General features: G+C 35.1%; 1 protein-coding gene across 9 annotated transcripts in view; it reads right to left on the reverse strand.

Moving 5' to 3' along the window:
- Positions 1–1,090: 1,090 nt before the first annotated feature.
- The window catches only part of GRB14 (growth factor receptor bound protein 14), a 127,929-nt gene continuing 109,794 nt past the window's right edge, over positions 1,091–19,225 (reverse strand). For 3 of the 9 annotated variants that reach the window (XM_005573333.5, XM_005573334.5, XM_074009320.1), the window contains 8 exons: positions 17,544–17,654; positions 17,257–17,352; positions 10,668–10,748; positions 5,785–5,901; positions 5,622–5,694; positions 5,419–5,506; positions 2,837–2,930; positions 1,091–1,275 (listed from right to left, as the gene is read on the reverse strand). In XM_005573333.5, the coding sequence (XP_005573390.1) occupies positions 1,129–1,275; positions 2,837–2,930; positions 5,419–5,506; positions 5,622–5,694; positions 5,785–5,901; positions 10,668–10,748; positions 17,257–17,352; positions 17,544–17,654 (807 nt within the window). In that variant the 3' untranslated portion in view covers positions 1,091–1,128. Of the gene's footprint in view, positions 1,276–2,836; positions 2,931–5,418; positions 5,507–5,621; positions 5,695–5,784; positions 5,902–10,667; positions 10,749–14,602; positions 17,406–17,492; positions 17,655–19,225 lie in introns of those variants that run through there. The other 6 variants (XM_045367168.2, XM_074009319.1, XR_012421167.1 and 3 more) reach the window with 5 other exon arrangements.

Consider the following 19,225-nt stretch of genomic DNA (forward strand, 5'->3'; position numbering starts at 1 on the left):
TCCTTCCCATAAAAAATGGGAACAAAAGAATCATAAAATCATTTTTATAAAGAATCATTTAATCATTTTTAGATTAAAACTATTCCCAGATGGTCTCAACGAAGTGATAGGGAAGGTTAGTATTTTAAGTTTTCAAAATCTTTGGCTTCCTTCTTGATATTGCCTGGTAAGAAACTGAAAAGCGGGAAGGCAAAGAGAGAAAAACAAAGATTTCCCTATTAGTATCCTTACAGATTGTGAATCTTTGATTTCATCTATAGATTTGGTTAATGATCTAGTAGTGAAAAGATCCAAAAGTGTTCTGAAAGAGAATGGGGCAAGTGTGAAATGTTAAAGTAACAATGTCACATTGTCACAGATTATATACCATGAGAAGGTGTGTGTGCAAATTACATATATCTCTTCTACATTTCAATTACTTCTTTAAAAACAAGTAGTACTAGCCAATCATTAAATGAATGGAAGAAAATACAATGAACAATATGCCACTAATGGGTACAATACCAGTATAAATTTTATAATGAACTATTTAATAATATTTTTAAATTACCTGGAAAAAAATCAACATATTTCAAAATGGTTTAAAGCTACTATCTCAAAATATGATTTCATTTTAAGAAGATCATAAACCCAGAAAATATGTAATTCAAAATAGCTTTTACTTTCATTAACAGGTTGTGGATAGTTTCTTTTAATTGATAAATTATCATATTTCTTAACATTAAAAAATAGTATAATTGAAATTTAGTGCACAAATAATTATTTCTGACCCCCAATTTATTTCATATTTTGTGTTTGAGAATTCTGATGTTGCTATATAGTAAATAAGGGAGATAGATGTTTTAATATGCATATTTGAAGAAAATATTATAGTAATGTAAAAATCACACAAGAACACACCAAGTCAATTTTTTTCTAAGGTTTAATTTTAACTAATGAATTTTAAATGATGAATGTAAAGTCAATCCAAGTCTTTGCTTATTTGCAATGCACAAACTATTTTTTTTGTAACTTGCAGGTAAAATACATTCTTTTCACATGGTAACGTTTTCACCCTTATTTATGGTCTTTTATTATTTTTCTTGAGTCCTTTTTCTTCAATAGTTTAATAAGTCACTTCTGGTTTAGCTAGAGAGCAATCCTAGCACAATAATGTTTCAACTTGCAAGGAAGAACGCCCTTATTGAGTTGATAGAACTCCACCAGTTGTATTAGATCTGTAAATCTTGTGTGGCCATCATCCAGTGTGTGGAACATTTCACCGTCATCTTCTACCTGCAAAAGGAAAAGCAACAAATAAGTAAAGAGGGTACATTACACAGAAGGACAGTCATATTCGATTGCAAACTATCTCCACATGCCAAAATTGCCAAGTTTTTCAAACTAAAAGACAGTGAAAAGAATGTTATGGCATATCTACTTGTTTTTTGTAACATCACTTGCATTTAAAAGAAATATCAGCTGATCCCTGTATAAGCATTGCTACTCTACTTCATCTAGTTCTAATTCTCCCAACATTCTGTTAGTAAAGACAGTATGACTATTTTGAATCAATGCAAGAAATCTACAATATTCCAAGTAAAAGTAAATGAAGATTTTAATGCTCCCACTTAGAGAAATTAATTTGCTTTCCTAAATGTTATCTACTTAGCCACAAAAATGAATATTTACATAATTTTATTAGTAGATTTATTCTGCAGCAATCATATATTATGCTAATAGAATGTCATTTTGGGCCGGGCGCGGTGGCTCAAGCCTGTAATCCCAGCACTTTGGGAGGCCGAGACGGGCGGATCACAAGGTCAGGAGATCGAGACCATCCTGGCTAACATGGTGAAACCCCGTCTCTACTAAAAATACAACAAACTAGCCGGGCGAGGTGGCGGGCGCCTGTAGTCCCAGCTACTCCGGAGGCTGAGGCAGGAGAATGGCGTGAACCCGGGAGGCGGAGCTTGCAGTGAGCTGAGACCCGGCCACTGCACTCCAGCCTGGGCGACAGAGCGAGACTCCGTCTCAAAAAAAAAAAAAAAGAATGTCATTTTGTCAGTTGTCTTTTTTTTAAATCAGGGAAGTCTTCTGGTACTAAACAATTCATATTTGCTAGGGACATTGATCACAAAATAAAAGAAGTAGGGAGGATACTTTATATAGCCTTTGGATAATTCCAAAAAAGAGGCAATTCAAAAGGATGCACTAGTAATTTAGCAATATTATGGAATACCTTTCCAAAAAGACTGAATCTTCATTCCACACCATTCAGTTCCAATATACTACACACATTGCATACATACAGGCACACCCACACAGACACACAGCAGCAGAGGCAACAGAAAGCCCAAAGCAAGTTGTGTGCCACAGAGAAGCCCAAGCACAGAACTTTTAAAAATATGTTCAGAGTGCTTTCAGTCTTCACCAGTTCCATAGAATCTCTGTTTCTAGCCAAAGGCATTAAAAACAAAACAAAAAATTTTGAGAAAAGAGAGGAGAAAGGGCTTTAAAGTAATGTTTTCTAAAGAGCTGTTAGTAGAATTCAGGAGAAAGAAGCTTTGGTGCCCTTTTAACAATAGGTGGCATGGGGTCTATACAATATTGCTAAATCATATTTCATAGAAAAAGGAAAATTTAATTTTTACAATTCCTGTATTTCTTATATTAATTCAGGCTCATAAAATCATTTCTGCCAAAGTTAACTATAGTCAAAGCACAAGCTCCCAAATTATATTTAATAAAAAGACCAAAAGAAAACCAAAGTTTCCAAAAGCTTATGCATTAAGATCAAAAGCTTATGCATTAAGATCATTTCTAATATACGAATGTGAAATCACAAATTACTTACTGGTATAATTTGAAAGTGCTTTATTTTTTGTCCATGACTCATTGACAGTACGAAAGTTTTGGGGTTACTCTGACTATCCCGTACCAAGAAAACTCTAAAGAGAGAAAAGGAATTTCAATGTTTGTATATTTACTCATGGATTTCATAGAACTACAGTGTTAACAAATTCAAGAAGTGTATGCATAAATCTAGCTGGGGACTCCTTTACTATGTATTCAATGGGTGGGATTATCCAACTTGGCAATCAATGTGGTATAACACAATCTGTACTATAAAGCTGACATTGGTGCTAATGTAATTTTAATAGGCTAAATACACAATCCATTTGTCAGATTGTTTGATCACAATAAACAATACACTGTTATGTCTGCATCAACAATTGGTGCTACATTCTCTTTGCACTGGGAAACTGGGTATTCACATGTAACTATTCTGCCTAAAGATTAAGGCATTTGCATATTGTTATTTTACCTTCTGGGTCATGTTAAGCTTTGAAAGAAGGTAAGAATTTAGAATGAATTTTTTTTGTCTTTTGAAACAGGGTCTCACTCTGTCGCCCAGGCTGGAGTGCTCTCGGCTCACTGCAATCTCCGCCTCCTGGGTTCAAGCAATTCTCCCACCTCAGCCTCCCAGGTAGCTGGGACTACAGGCACATGCCACCATGCCCAGCTAATTTTTGCATTTTTAGCAGAGACAGGGTTTCACCATATTGGCTGGGCTGGTTTCAAACTCCAGACCTCAAGTGATCCACCTGCCTCAGCCTCCCAGAGTGCTGGGATTACAGGCATGAGCCACCATGCCTGGCCTGAAATTTTATTTTATAATAACCCCCTCTTCTATACTGGATACCCTTTCTTTTGATTCTGGTTTTAACTGTTACATACACAATAGCAAGAAAGAAATGAATATATTGTTTTAAAAAAATCTTGAATTTATCAAATGTTTAAGCAAAATGCTTTAAGCAAAAAAAAAAAAAAAAAAAAAACCATCCGATCAACACATACTTTAACCTTGAAGAATGCAGCAGAAAAGCCTCTATAATGTCAGGCTAGAAAAACAAGACATGGCCTCTAATGGCCTAAGAGGAAAATGCTGCCAGAAGTAGATTCTTATTTACTGGCAGTGCAATGCAAAACCAGTTTTGTATTAATTGTTGGTAAACACACTGTGTAAATGATCCCCACTGGTGAATCCAATATGAATCTCACTGTGCCTGGGCCAAGAGGCAGCCAAATTTAAAGCATCACAGATGTCTGACGAAGTTATCCATTTCATTTGCACTGTGTGAGATTCCGACATTACATCACTGGGAAATGGGACAAAGGGGCGTTTCACTGGGAAATCAAGCTGTAATTCTCTTCCCATTCTCAAGTAGATCACCACTACCACCTAGTGGATCACTTGGCACCATCACACCTCTCCAAAAGAATACCAAAAATATTAAAAATAAAATATTATCATTTTTATATGATCATTTCATTCACTTTATAAATACTGGGCTCAGAAATAAAGAAAATTATAATCCTTCAAAACATTTTAATAATTCTTTGGGACTCATTTATTTTCTTGGTTTCATCAGATTGTAATTCTACTGATTGTTCAAATTTATATCCAAAAAGACTGCACTCCATGCAGAGAAACATATTAAAATATCTTATTTACAGTCTGGGGAAATGCTGACTTGCTATTAATAATCTTCCATGTGAAGAAGCATTTTTATCCAAATTTCAGTATTAAATCACCTTGAAACCTGGCCATTATCTGAAGTCAACTTTTGAAGATAAAAGATCCCATCACCACTTGTTTAAATTGATAGTGATTTCATTTCTCATCTAAACCACAATACAACCTCCCTCATTTGTACTGCATTTGGAAAGGGAATTCAGCCAGTATTATAGAAAATATCTGAAACATCGAGTAATTTGAGAAAAATAAAATTCTTCACATTATAAACCTTTCATAATACATTTTATATTTCTCTTTTGAATTCCATGGTACCCCACTAAAAGACAACATGAGAAACAGTTGAAAAGTACTCTTTTCACAGGTTTATATTACTTTAAGATGTTAAAATTTAGAGAAAGTACAATAGGGATGTAAACAGAAAAAAAAAAGTGTTCAAAACACATACGAAACAGTTTTTTACTTAACACACTTTGCATCATGCCTAAAAAAATACAACAGGTGACATAATGTCACAATATAAACCATAGTTTGAAATCATAATTATATGTTCAAATCAAAATATTGACACTTAAAAACAAGTTCATTTTTCCCCCATCAATTGATATCTGAGATGCTAGAATCAGCACATAATGGGTAATATTAGGGATCACTGGTTAAGAACAAGATATTCTATTCTGTTATTTGTTCATTTATATAAAAATACCACGCACACACTATGTACCAGGTATAATACAGATACTGTTAGAATACAATGACAACCTCATTTACAGAACAATGTCACTTCTGTTTTATGATAAGCCCAAATCAAGAACTCTTTGTGGCTGTGGAATAAATAATTACTGCTTCTAGGAGAAATCCAAATCACAAGTACTCAAAATTAAAAATACCAAACTTACCCATCCACAAGTCCTTGCTGAATAATCAATCGCTGAGCCTCATCTCTAGAAATTTTGTGGTGAAACCATGGCTGGGACCGGTGGATAGCTAAAGAAATAAGATGGATGAATGCAAAGCTTTGTTTGAGATGACTGCAATCTCATTACATGTCCTTTCCACGTCTATCCGTCTACTCAGTGGCAATGACTATGAACAGACATACCCATGTTTGTGGCAGAGCTCTGTGAAGAGGCAGTGGGGCTACCGTGCGTGCCCAGGCGTAAACATCCTTTTTTCTGAGCAAGGAAGGGGAAAACAGATCTCAAGTTTTTAGGTGAAACAAACTGAAATCATAAATATTTTGAAGAACGTGAAGCTACTTGTACCCTCCAAGCGAGTCCCTCTTCAACTGCAACTGAAAGGGCTTCAGTGGGATTTTCTATAACTCTGCTTTTCTGGCCTGAGAAGTCCATTGCTACCAGGGAATTCTCTGATATACTTCTCTGGAAAAAAGAAACACATTTGAATCATGAAAATATTATTTGAAAGTTATCTTTCAAAGAAATAGAAAGTGCTTGTCAATTTCAGTGTTTTTCTCTCAGTGTTTTTCTGGCAGTACATTTCCATTCTAGAAGGCAGTGCCCAAAGTGGCTAGCAGAAAATTTAAAGTGAAAATACATATTCAAGATACAATGGCGCTATAAAATATTTTTGTTAAATAAGCTAAATGGTAATTTGTTAAGGTATCTGAAGAGTTGAATAAACAGATTAAAAGCTTTTAAAGCATGTCTTTCTTCTAAAACAAACTTATCTTTTCATATTCTCTGGTAAAATGGGAAAACTTACATTTAGAAAGGAATAGCTCTTCCCATGGTTAAAAAGATACAGTTTCTGAACTGATCTCTCCATTAAGCTTTGAGATCCATCAGTCATCAATTAAATGTCAAATCCATCTACTTATGAAGCAACTAGTTTTTAAGATTCAAGATACACAAAAGTTATAACTTAGATTGACATACATCTCTTGAGAAATAATACTCATATTTTTAATGAGTTTTATTATGGAGCAAACTAGAATATGTATTTTAAAAGTTTATCACATCAACTTTCATCTTAGAAAATAAAATTTAGAGAAAGAATAATCCCGATAATTCCATAATCTTAAAATTTCCATGAGTTAACATATGAACACATTTTCATCTTGTGAGAATACATCTGGCTACATGCAGGCTGCAAAAATAGCCTGAATAAAAACTCATAGAAGGTAACTTTAAAGAAACTTAGTTTAAACAAGTGATAAAGTCATTGTCTTTGCTAATTACTGCATGTATTTATATTATTTGAGTTGAAAGTAAAATATGCAAAACCTGGATCTTATTTTTCCTTTTTGTTTGTTTGGGGCTCTACTTTATAACCATCTTTTAACAAGTATGCCATCCCACAACAAGTCATGAATCCTAAGAAAGCCCATTGTTAAAATCCTTAGTCAAGAATCCCACTCAGTGCATACAACATCAAGAAGGAATTAAAATTCTCCAAAAGAAAAAAATTTGAACACACCCATGGAAAATAACAGTTATTTTCTACTAATAATAGAAGAGCAAAATCCAAAGTGGAGTTATGATAGTAAACCACTAGCCAGACTGCATCTGGGGCCCCCTGGCTTAAAAACATTTTATCTCTCTTTATGTGGATTCCGCTATACCTGGCTTGGTTACACAGACTATAGTCAAATGTGGGCTTCAAACAAAACCTTATCGACAAAAAAGTTAGGACTCCTTTATCACTGCATCACATATTCCACTTTATTAGCATTCGTAATTTTCTCTTCAAACTATGCTGTAGTGGCCTACAATCTTATTATGGTCCATCTGTATTTCTAGAGATCTGGCATGCAATCTTTCATTTGTTACAGGAGCCTTTCTAACTGACAGCTGCTCTTTCCACACAGATGCTGTCTCTGTAATCTCTATTTGCTGTCACACCTTAGTTTGCCCTTCTCACCCCGTGAGCTTCTGTGCAGGTCTGCAGACCAGTCGGATATACTTGTGCTTTGCTGACATTAATGAAAAGCATCCACCTGCCCAAACTGCAGAGTAAGTTTCCTCAGTCATAACAGCTTTATCCTTATAATATCTCTCCCTTTACATGCCAAGGTAGGTTCTGTAATCTCAACTCCCTGGCAACATAAAAATACCATTATATGAAGAAAAAAATAAACATAATCAGTTGTCCTATTTTTCTCCCTCTAGTATAGCAGGCCAGGAAATAAAACAAGATCCTGTGTTCCCTATTTACTTGACATACATAAGAAGATGACACTACAAATAAGGAACATTTTCATTTGCTCCAATAACTAGATTAAGGGAAAACACAGGACTATAGCAAATGTTTTCTACTGAATGGCAGGTAGTGGATGAAAAATTAATAGTTTATCATTGGTGGACAAAGAAATGGAAGTAAAGCAGAGTCTGACAAACTCAAAAGGTCATTTTCAGCTCAGTTTCCTTCACATAGAAAAGCGATGTTGATAACATTCAGAGTTGGTTATATTTCTCCAACACTTGTCCCCTTTTCTAGCTCTTCCTTCTTAGGAGATGAGCAGGGCAGGCCCTAAAAAATAGGTCCATGATTTTAATGGCATGACTTTCTTTTTAAGAAAAAAAAAATAGGTCTGGGTATACCCTGGATTATCCAGCCCACACTTTGAGATCACATCTACTCATTCTTAGTGAGGCTGCACATAAAATGGTTTTTCAGGCAGTTTGGCTAGGTGACAACCAGTATCATCCCATTTGAAGGATTTAGATAAACTTACAGTGCCACCATTAGCAAGAAGGCACAAAATTTCTTCAGATATTATTCTCTCATTTGCTTTATACAAAGCTACAGACATCAGAAATGCAATGGTTTCTAGATTATACAACCATCACCCTCATTTTACACTGCAGGATACCAGTGACTTGACCAAAGTCACACAGGCAGCTTATGGTAAAAGCAGTAACAGATATGCCTGGTGTAGGGTTCTTTTATGTTCCATAGAGTGGGAAATACAGTGAAGAAATTGCGGTTTAGAATGTTTATCCTCAGGTCAAAAGTGAAGAATAAAAAGAGCTTGAGTAGACTCGCCTTCTCCAAACCTCCATCCCCTCACTCTAGCCAGGGCAATATTGATAAATGTTCCTTTAAATGAATCTTTTGTTTTCCCTAAAAAGGACCAAACATATTTGGCTTCCTGAAATGTCTGCTGCTGATTGATTCTCACTTCAAAGGCTGATGGGGTGGCTGTTACATGCTATATATAGCTAAGATGTTCATTACGGTTTGGGAAGTTTTTTCTCATTTCCTTTCTCAAAATGTATACCTGGAAAAGTTAGGAAAAGAAAGAAAAGAATATTGTTCCTTTAAAAATATAACTAAAGTTTTATACTAAAATGTATACTAAAAACTTATGTGTTAATCACTGAAAATAGTGCCTGGATGAAAAGCAACAAAGGCTGGTAAAGAGTACTGGCACCGTTTAGGTCCCTGATTCTTCCCAAATAATCTGGAAAAGTGAGATTTTATACCGACACCAAAGTCAACACAACTACTTCCCAAAACTTCTAAGTTTCCTTCATGTAAATTGATAATATTAAAGATGTAATTCTCACATACTACTGTGTCTGATTATGATAACTGCCACTCATGATAGGTCTTTACCACACAGGCACCTGCATCCTACAACCACTATTCCCAACCAAACTCACTCAAGGAGTATCTCTTCCTCTACCTGGCACTGAACAAGGAAAGTCACACTAATTAAACTGTCATCCACATCTTGATCAACAGCAGCATCACTTTCAATGGAAAAAGGCAAGGGTAATACCACACACGTATGCTGAAGGTGATGAGAATGGGAAGAACTTCCTTTATAACCATTTTTTCTATGATTAAGAGGACACTAAACAATAATTGCCTCCAAATATTTGGCTGCTATTAATATGTTCATCCTAATAACTTTGGACTCTAAAAGAAATTTGGAGGAGTTTAGGAAAGGATTAATATAATAAAATTCATTATTATTCTTATATACATATGAAATGAAAGATAAAAGTAAGCTGAAAAATTGTAAAAATATTCATCCTAACATGATTGCTTTTATAAAACTTCACTGTGTTCCTTAGTTTCTTATTTTAGAACTTAAAAGTAATACCACAGAAAGATGAAAAGTTATTCTTCCATAACTTAAAGGGATGCAACTACAAAATTGGGGTTCTTTTTCTATATAGTCTATCAGGCTTCATAATCAACATTATTTCATGCTTCATTCCTAGAACTGAGCATTTCATCTACTATATTACACGTGGGGTAAATGCACCTTCCCTGGTCACATCCATGAAGAGCATATTTTTAACCTAAGTGAAAATGTAGATTTTTTTAAAAATGCACATTAACTGATTTGTAACACATGTGCATACATCTGAATTCCTAATACACTCTATCTTAAGGAGTGTAGCAAAAATAGCAGAACATAAATCTTAAGTTCAGAAATACATTTCTTATGTTAATGCACACGAAATTAAAATTAGATCCTAAAGAAGGAAAAAGATGTGCCTGTGTGTGTCTGCAAATAAATATCCAAGTTACATTTAGTGTAAGTCTGAAAAGCAGTGCTAGAGTTAATGTAACACACGACCTATATTTTGGTTTGCGGTTTTTGGGTTTCCTGGAAAGCAGTCTGCTTTTAAAGGACCTGGAACTTAAAAAAATTACTGTTAGAAAGCCAAAATACAAAAGAGCTCACATGTGTATACTGTAGCTTTTAAAATTCCAAATCACTGGCATCTTTATACTAGATTGTGACAATCCCAGAATCAGTATTAAAATAAAAAAATGAAATCACAATCAAAACCAACAATTAACAAAACATAAGCTAAAATGCCAAAGAACATGTTCTGTAAATTATATTTTTAAGATCTAATCTTCAAATGTTGTAATGACAGAGAAAGACACATAATTCTTTCAAATATTTAAAACTTTAACATATACTATCATATGTTTTATTAAATACTTTATGTATAATGATATGATTTTATCACATAGGTAGCAAACAAATAAAATCCAAGAATAAAAAATTCAATGTAACATTATACTAGAATGGTGCCAAAGAATTACTTAACTAACAGACAGTAATGTAAATTATTATAAAATACTGTTATGTAGTGTAATTTAAATGAATATAATGTAAATGTAAAATAAAATACAGGCTCAAGAATTTGGTCCTTACCATAGGTGATATGCTCTGTGAACTGCAGCCACTTCTACCTTGATATGGATGCATATAATTCTGGTACAGCTGCATGCCATACTGCAGAATAAATAAATAAAACACATTCCCACCACTTTTACTAATCTGATAATTTATGAAAATCAACACTTTCATCAATTATACAATATAAATATAAAAAGAATTAAAGCAAACAAGTAAAGCAACCAAAATGTTGAAAGATAAACTTCTAGTGCCCTACAATAATATATTTTAAAAGACAATTGAAGTCTTTTACTTAGACCTACAACTTAAAGTCCAGCTCACCTGTACAGAGGTCTGGAGCTGACATTTCTACTCATTATTCTTAGCACCAAATTGTACCACAACTATCTGGAGTAGTACACTGCGTCATGATAAAAAAAACAAAAAAAAAAAAACAAAAAAAAACAAAAAAAAACTCACTTGGGAAGGGTGATGTGCTTTCTGGTACAAAGATTCCAAAAAGTTCACATGCATGCTAAGCAACACTGTGCAAAATTTATTGTACCTCTCTGACGAACGACTAATGATTTACTTTCCCTCTTTGGTAAATCCATAAACATGGCCCTATGTTGAAAATTATCGACAATATAGCATCCTCATATCAAAACTATTAATACCATTATTAATGTTTTACTTCAAATTCAGGGAAACCAAAATAGTGGGGAATCAAGCTGATTTCAAACAAAAGGTTTCAAGGTACAATATAAGTGGCAGAAGATAAGAATTTCAGTGTCTTCACTTTCAGGAGGCAGCATCGTATGGACTGAGCTGGCAGGACAGAATTGGAAAACAGGTCTGGATTATAACTGGATTATTTGTTTGAAAAACAGTAAGAATGCCAACTGCCAAGACCAAACTTGTCCTGGAGTTTTCCACATCTGAATTTGGAAGCTAACCTCCTTTAGGTTTAAGTCATTTTGTGGAAAAAAAAAAAAAAGAAAAGAAAAGAAAGAAAAGAAACAGAAAACAATGGAATAAACAGCCTTTTTTCCCCTATATTCTGCAATTCTGTCCATTTCATAGAGCCCACAATGAACTTAAAAGTTAGGTTTTATATGAAAGAGATTAAATAGACACCACGGAAGCAAATCTTACCCGAAGGATAAATTCTATTTAAACATTCCAACAGAGCTGTTTTTCTACTAAAGACTATTTCCTTAAAAGCAATTTTAGCACAATGGATATATTTGGTAATTAGGCAAAAAAAGAAAAAAAAAAGAAAAAAAAGAAAATCAGAGGGGGTCTAGAGGAGTCACTGTTTTCAAGATTTTGCTTTTAACATGAAGGCAAACCCACACTCATTTAAAATTCTCTGTGTTGACTTCTTATCCAATTATTTCCCAACTTCTAAAAATTATTTTTTAATTTAAGGTTTGATTGACATTAATGGGACCTAATGAAATTTATTTCAAATCAACTCTAAGCCTACAATAGCTTTAAAAAGAAGGCAGAGGAGCTTAATTCCTAGTCAAATTCATTTTGGAGAATATATAATAACCTCAAACCAACATTTTCACAAGAAACATGCTGCTTGGCCACCTTTTATTTATCTGCATTGAAAAGCCTGCTACCTACTAATAAGTCTGTTTTCTTCAAAGATGTATTGTCCCTGGTACCTGCAGTGTTAGGTAGTTGCCTCTGTGCTGCTGGAGGTCTTTAGTAGGCATTTAACTCTGGACAAGAGGTAGGGCGGGGGTCACCTTAACATTTCCCCATCCTATGGCGGGGCAGATAGGGGACCAAAATATGTTAGGGAGGACCTAGCAGAGTGCTAATTGAAAGGGAAGGAAAAGAGACAACATATAACTAGCACATCACACATAAGAAAATCTCCCATTGTCTAAGTCTCAGATATTCTATAATTCTATGTGTAATTAGAATTTATCCAAAGAGAAAACGAGAGTCTCCATCTGATCCATATGAAGACTTAATGTACATATAAAAGAAAAGGACATAAGAATAAAACAAGTGGCCAAATTCTTGGTGGGAGGTTGTATCTAACAAGTGATGTGTGATGAAAAAAGAGGGCACTCCCAGTTCAGCCAAGATAATATCTCCTTGTTCATCCCCACTAAGTACAATGGTAAACTCTGGAAATAACACAGTAGACAACAAAAGAAAACAAAGTACGTGTTAGAGACACTTCTACCATCTGGCGAGCCCAGCTGCACCAGCCAGGTGGATCCAACAGGAAGAGCCCTGCTGACAAGAAATTGCCAAGGAAGCCAACTCACTCCACCATTAGAATGCCACAGGTGTGTCTGTGTTGTGAGACCTGGAGTAAGCCCTGGATTCCTGTGATCTGGATATTTTATAGTGTAAAAGAGATCATATCATCTCTTTCCTGTTTGGGTTCTCATAGATTCCACATAAGGGGCCTCACAGATGCCTCCTCCCTCTTCAGTCTCATCTGGAAAAGCTTCGCCATTATTGAAATGAACAGGAAACACGGATGTGGTAGGTGGAATAATGGTCCCCCAAAGATGTCCACATCCTAATTTCCAGAGCCTATGTTAAGCTGCATGGAAAAAGGGAATTAAGGTTGTCAATCAGCTGATTGTGAGGTGGGGTGATGATCCTGGATTATCCATGTGGGCCCAGTGTAATCACAAGGGGCCTTAATAAGTGGAAGGGAGAGGCAGAAGAGGCAGAACCAGGGAGATGGCAGTGTGAGAAATACTTGGTGTGACAGTGTTGGCTTTGAAGACGTTGAAAGGGCCCCCAGACAAGAAGTCTGGGGGGATTTTAAAGGCTGCCAAAAAACAAGGTAACTGGATTCTCCTCTAGAGCCTTCAGTAAGAAATGCAGCTCTGCCAACACCTTGATTTAATCCAGTAAGACTCATTTCAGGCTTCTGAACTAAAGAACAATAAATTTATGTTGCTTTAAGTCACTACCCTGGCGGTAATTTGTTACAGCAGTCGTAGAAAACCAACACAATGAAGCATCTTTCATGGGAATCTGTGATTGAAAGATGCCTTAAGAACAGTAAGATGAGAAAAAATAGTGAGAAGGGAACATTCTTCCAGGAACTAACATCATGGAAATGGAAGAATTAAAGAAAGTTTTTAGTGTATTTCATCCATTTTTAGATGTGCATTTCAAAATTTAACATCTACAAATTTAACTGCATCCTATAATCTATAACATCTTATATTCACTATGGACCTAGTGATTTGTCATTGCCTGATACCTTTGGTGGGATTAAGAAATCACCAGCATCAAACCTTATATACACAATGTTAGTGGAACACAGCCCCATGCCATATCCTGTGGAAAATACAGGTATCTGTGACTCTGAGATGAAAATGATTCAGAAAAGCTAGGCTTAGAATTTGAAGAAGTTTTTTTTTTTTTTTTTTTTTTGAGACGGAGTCTCGCTCTGCCGCCCAGGCTGGAGTGCAATGGCCGGATCTCAGCTCACTGCAAGCTCCGCCTCCCGGGTTCACGCCATTCTCCTGCCTCAGCCTCCCACGTAGCTGGGACTACAGGCACCCGCCACCATACCCGGCTAGTTTTTTGTATTTTTTAGTAGAGACGGGGTTTCACCGTGTTAGCCAGGATGGTCTCGATCTCCTGACCTCGTGATCCGCCCGTCTCGGCCTCCCAAAGTGCTGGGATTACAGGCCTGAGCCACCGCGCCCGGCCAGAATATGAAGAAGTTTTAAAGATACCTCAATTAATGCATTCTACTTATATATGTTATTTTATATTTATGTGTGTATATACTTAATGCATATATATGTGTATGTGTAAAATACATTTATGTCTGTGTGTGTGTGTATATATATATCTGAGTGTGTGCAAACAAAAGTGATTAAATTACAAAATCTAGGTTTAAATAAACCTAACATAACTATCTCAATAAATAAAACAAAAATTATAAGTGATATGAAAGCATCATGTCATCATTTTCTTGGCATCATTTTTTTTCCTTCTAATGCTAATAAAAATAGTGATGTATCCTGGTAAAAACCAATAGCTTCTCAAATTAAGTGAAATGTTGATTAAACGAAGTAGGCTTACCACCTGCTTCTGTGCTGGGTGTCAAACTTTAAGCCCAAGGGAGAAAGAGAGGAAGATGGGTTAACAAGGTTAAAGAACATCCCCCTTGCAGTCTAGCCTGATTTCCAGTTTTGAAAACAGAGAAAACCAAAAACCACAAGGTAATTTTCTCTACCATAACTCTTGATGGAGTAGAGCCTTCCAAAGAGTACCAGCCTCTTTATCTGTAAAATTGGATGGCTGGACAAAGTTAGTAGTTCTTATTCAGAATCCCTAAGGATGGGGCGGGGACCACATGTAAATTCAGAAAGCTTCTCAGGTGATTTTAACAGCAGAATATTTGAAAAACAAGCAAACCTCTCATAAAGAAGTAAACATAGTGGCTATCTGCCAAAACAGCAAAAGAATGTAAATTTCACAGTTAAACAAAAAGCTTCATTTAAATCGTTTTTTAAAACTTTCTTCCAATATCACTTCACATCTACTAGAATGAGCATAATTAACAAGAACAGGAACCAAAAAAAGTAAATAACAAGTACTGACAAATATATGAAGAAATTGGAACTCTCATGCATTACTGGTAGGAATGCAAAATGGTTCAGCCACTGTGGAAAAACATTTTGGCAATTTCTCAAAAAACTAAACATAGAATTACCATAAAGCAATTTCATTACTACAGGTATTCCCCCAAAATTGAAAACCTGTACTCAAACAAATACATACACACATATTCATAGCAGCACTATTCACAATAGTCAAAGGTAGAAACAACCTAAATGTCCATCAGTGAAAAAATGGATAGACTGTGTTTATCCAACATATAGATAGATATAGAGGGCTATACATACAATGGAATAGTACACAGCCATAAAAAGGAATAAAGCACTAACATATGCTTCAATGTTGGTGAAACACAAAACATTATGCTAAGTAAAAGTCAGAAACAGAAGGTCACATACTGTATGATTCCATTTACATGAAATACGTACAATAGGTAAATCTACACAGACAGAGGCAAACTAGTGATTGATAGGGTCTGGGAGTAACACTTAATGGGTATGGAGTTTGCTTTTGAGGTGATTAAAATGTTTTGGAACTGAATGCACTAAATGCCAATGAATTATTCACATTAACAATAGTGTGATTAACTTTATATTTTGTGAATTTTACCTCAATTTAAAAATTGAAAGAATACAAAATAAAACTTTCTTCTAAACCTGGTATGATAATAATTCTGATTATGACATTCTGTCCTTCTTTACCCTGATCTCTCTTAAGTCGGATGGTAGGAAGAAGTCAACAGAGAGCAGAAGAGGTAAAAATGGCAAAGGCAGAAGAAAAAAAGTACACCTGGAAAATATACAAACTACAAATCAATTGAAAAGTTTACTGCATCCCCTTCTTCAGGGTAAGTGAAATGGGGGAACCTAAGGACTTCACAATGCTCCAGCTGCTCTGATTTTCATTTCTAACTATATTGAAAAGCTAGTTTTAGTACACTCATTGTTAATAATCTACATCTTCCTGTAGTAAGAAAAGGATTACATATACATAATATACATGTAAAATGTATAATCATTATATTGGCAAATTAAATTAGTGCCTAGGCATAAATCATAAAGAGTACCTTAGAAAATGTTAAATGCTCTTATTTTAAACCAAAAATTTAGTAATAACAATAAATTATGTATTATGTTGGCTTCAGCAGCAGCAATACTAACTAATGTGGACAGGCACATCGCTTGGATTGTATCTTTTCAGCAACAACAACAACAACAACAACAACAACAAAATTTTGTAATTTCCTCCCTAACTGTGACTACCAAATCAGTATCTTTAAAAGGAAATAGTTGATAATTGTTATAAGTATACATTTTAAGTTTTGCTCAATTTACTGGCAAACAGTTTTTGAAAATAAATGTGCATTCTATACATTCTGGAAGAAATCAGTTCTGCTTTTATTTCCTATGAGCGTCTACCATTAGAATATTGTTACTCATTTCAAAATCGCTCAGCAGCAACAAATAATTATGCTTACGGAAGTTGTAATTTCCACTTAGCACAAGAGTAGATGTTTAAAAAATATATTCATAGTAAAATTGTACAGTAATTTGAGTCATGCTTATTAAACTAGAAAGCAATTCATAAAACACAAATCGAACACAAAACAGTTACATTAAATATCGCAAGGGTGGGCACGTTTTAAAATACACTTTACCTTGGATTGTTGGCAACATTTTAAGAATGCAGACTTAGTCTTGTATAGGAGACATTTCATTTAATTATACTGGTTATGTAATACCTTCACAAAAGTAAAAATCAGAACATTTCTAGAAATGGAATACTTACTCCACACATAAAAGAGAAATGTATTAGGTTATCCCATTCTACTCCAAAATGTTTATCATTTAGAATTTTAAAAACATACACATTTGGTGGTTATTTTTCTTCTTTCTCATGTAGCCACCCAGCGAGACTTCATGTTCTGAATTACAGATATTTTCTAACTTTTATGGTACTCACAGCATTTAATAGAAATTCATGCCTCCGGCGAGATTACCTTAAGCAATCTAATCGCGGTCACCCAGCACGTCCTACTCTGCTCTTCTTCTGCACAGAGCATTTTCAGGTCTCGGGGCCCTCCCGCTTTGTTAGGCTAGAAGGCCACAGCACATTGTTTATCGTTAATGCATATCTTGAAGGTAACACCTGTTGAAATAAAAGCCACTAAAATTCTCCTATATATAAGAGAAAGCTGTCTCTTTTCAAAAGAAATTAAAAGAAACTCAAGCTTACCTAAAAGGCTGAGGCTTGCTTTATTCATCTATCAAAATATTAAGCCTGTACCTTAAAGCAGAATCCATAGTTAGTCGGTGCTCCATGCTTTTTTTTGCCTGCCAGTGACACATAAATATCACTATTGCCAAATTCGCTGAAAAACTGCAAATGCCGCGGTTCCTTAAAAAAAAAAAAAAAGTATTGAAATGGATACATATTTTGGCAGTATCTTTTTTGTTTGTTTATATTATATAATTGATACCTTGGGCAAAAACTTATGACCAACAGAAGCTCAGTATGATGTCACAAAAATAAAAGGAGGAAAAGAAATCTAAGTTACTATATCTTTAATTAACCAGGAGCTGGATACAATTTTATTTAATTTGAGAAGTGAAAATTTTGTTTATAATTTAACTTCCAATAATAGAAATAAAGTCCTGTTTTAAACTTCCGATTATATGTAACCACCATTTCAAGGAATCTGAGAGAGAAAAAAGTTAGCAAAGATTGGCTTTTGGAAATGTATTCCTCATCCAGCTTCCAAATAATGGTAGCTCAACAAAGGGGAGAAGGTTGGTTTGAGCTTCCATAGCCATTAGAGAAGATAAAAGAGAACAAGACAATGATTCCTGCTTCATTCACACACAGTCATCCCTCACATTTGTGTACAGCGGAACATGCCACAGGAAGCAGCGACTGCAGGAATCTCTAACTTCACAAAAGGAGGAAAGAAAGTCTGTACAGATAGATGAGTTCAGGGAAATTAGCTGGCAGAGGAATGTTTCTGATTTTCAACACAAAGTGGAATCATGAACAGCTATTTCTTCTCTGGGAAATCCATGAGATTTAAAACTGGTCATGGGAAATCACTAGGTCATATTACTCTGTGATAGGTTAATAACTTGGAGAAGTGCTTAATTCTGAGGTTGAATGTATAATCAAAACTGACCAAAATGCGTTTGTTCTCTAAAACCTTGCTGCTAGTAGTGTGGTCTCAGACCAGCAGCATCAGTATCACCTGGGAGGTTGTTAGAAATGCAAACTTTCAGGGCTCATCCCAGACCTCCTGAATCAGTATCTGCATTTTAACAAGATCCCAGGTGATTCATAAGCACTAAAATTTGAGAAGCAGTGGAAAAAAAAAAAGAAAAGAAAAACCACCCCACAGAAGAACACTGAGCAAAACAGGCAACCCCACTCAAATCCAAAAACCAAAAGAACCTTTCATTGTCATTTACCGGTATTACTCCACCTCTGATAACTGGGAGACCAAGAGTTGCTCTGAACGTTACTGTTCTTAAGCATTTTAATCTAATGAATGACTGTAGTTTCTAACACCATTGGAGAATAAGACAGGAAAGAAAATTGTTTTAAAAAGACCCCGAATAGGACCCTTGGTAAAAGGTAGGAGGAAGGAGAAAGGTACACTTATTCATATGGCTTTAAAAATCTTATTCCTTGATAGAAACTAATTTGCTGGTAAAAATGTTTGATATCTATGAAGACGGAATAAAACCATCCCTGTCCGCTGATGCTGTAGAAGTCAATATAGTTCAGTTATTCAAAGGAGAGTAAAAGGTAGCTCGAGAAACACTGGAAGGCAATAAGATTATGATGAGTTTTTTCTCTTGATTGATTTTTGTTCCACCACTGCAGACATGCTAAGGCTTACTGGCACTACAAGGCTATGAAGTCGAATTGGCATGGTTAGCAAAATATAAGTATGTGTACATTTGTACCTCTCCCCATGT

The sequence above is a fragment of the Macaca fascicularis genome, chromosome 12, assembly GCF_037993035.2.
Source record: "Macaca fascicularis isolate 582-1 chromosome 12, T2T-MFA8v1.1".
Classification (NCBI taxonomy): Eukaryota; Metazoa; Chordata; class Mammalia; order Primates; family Cercopithecidae; genus Macaca; species Macaca fascicularis.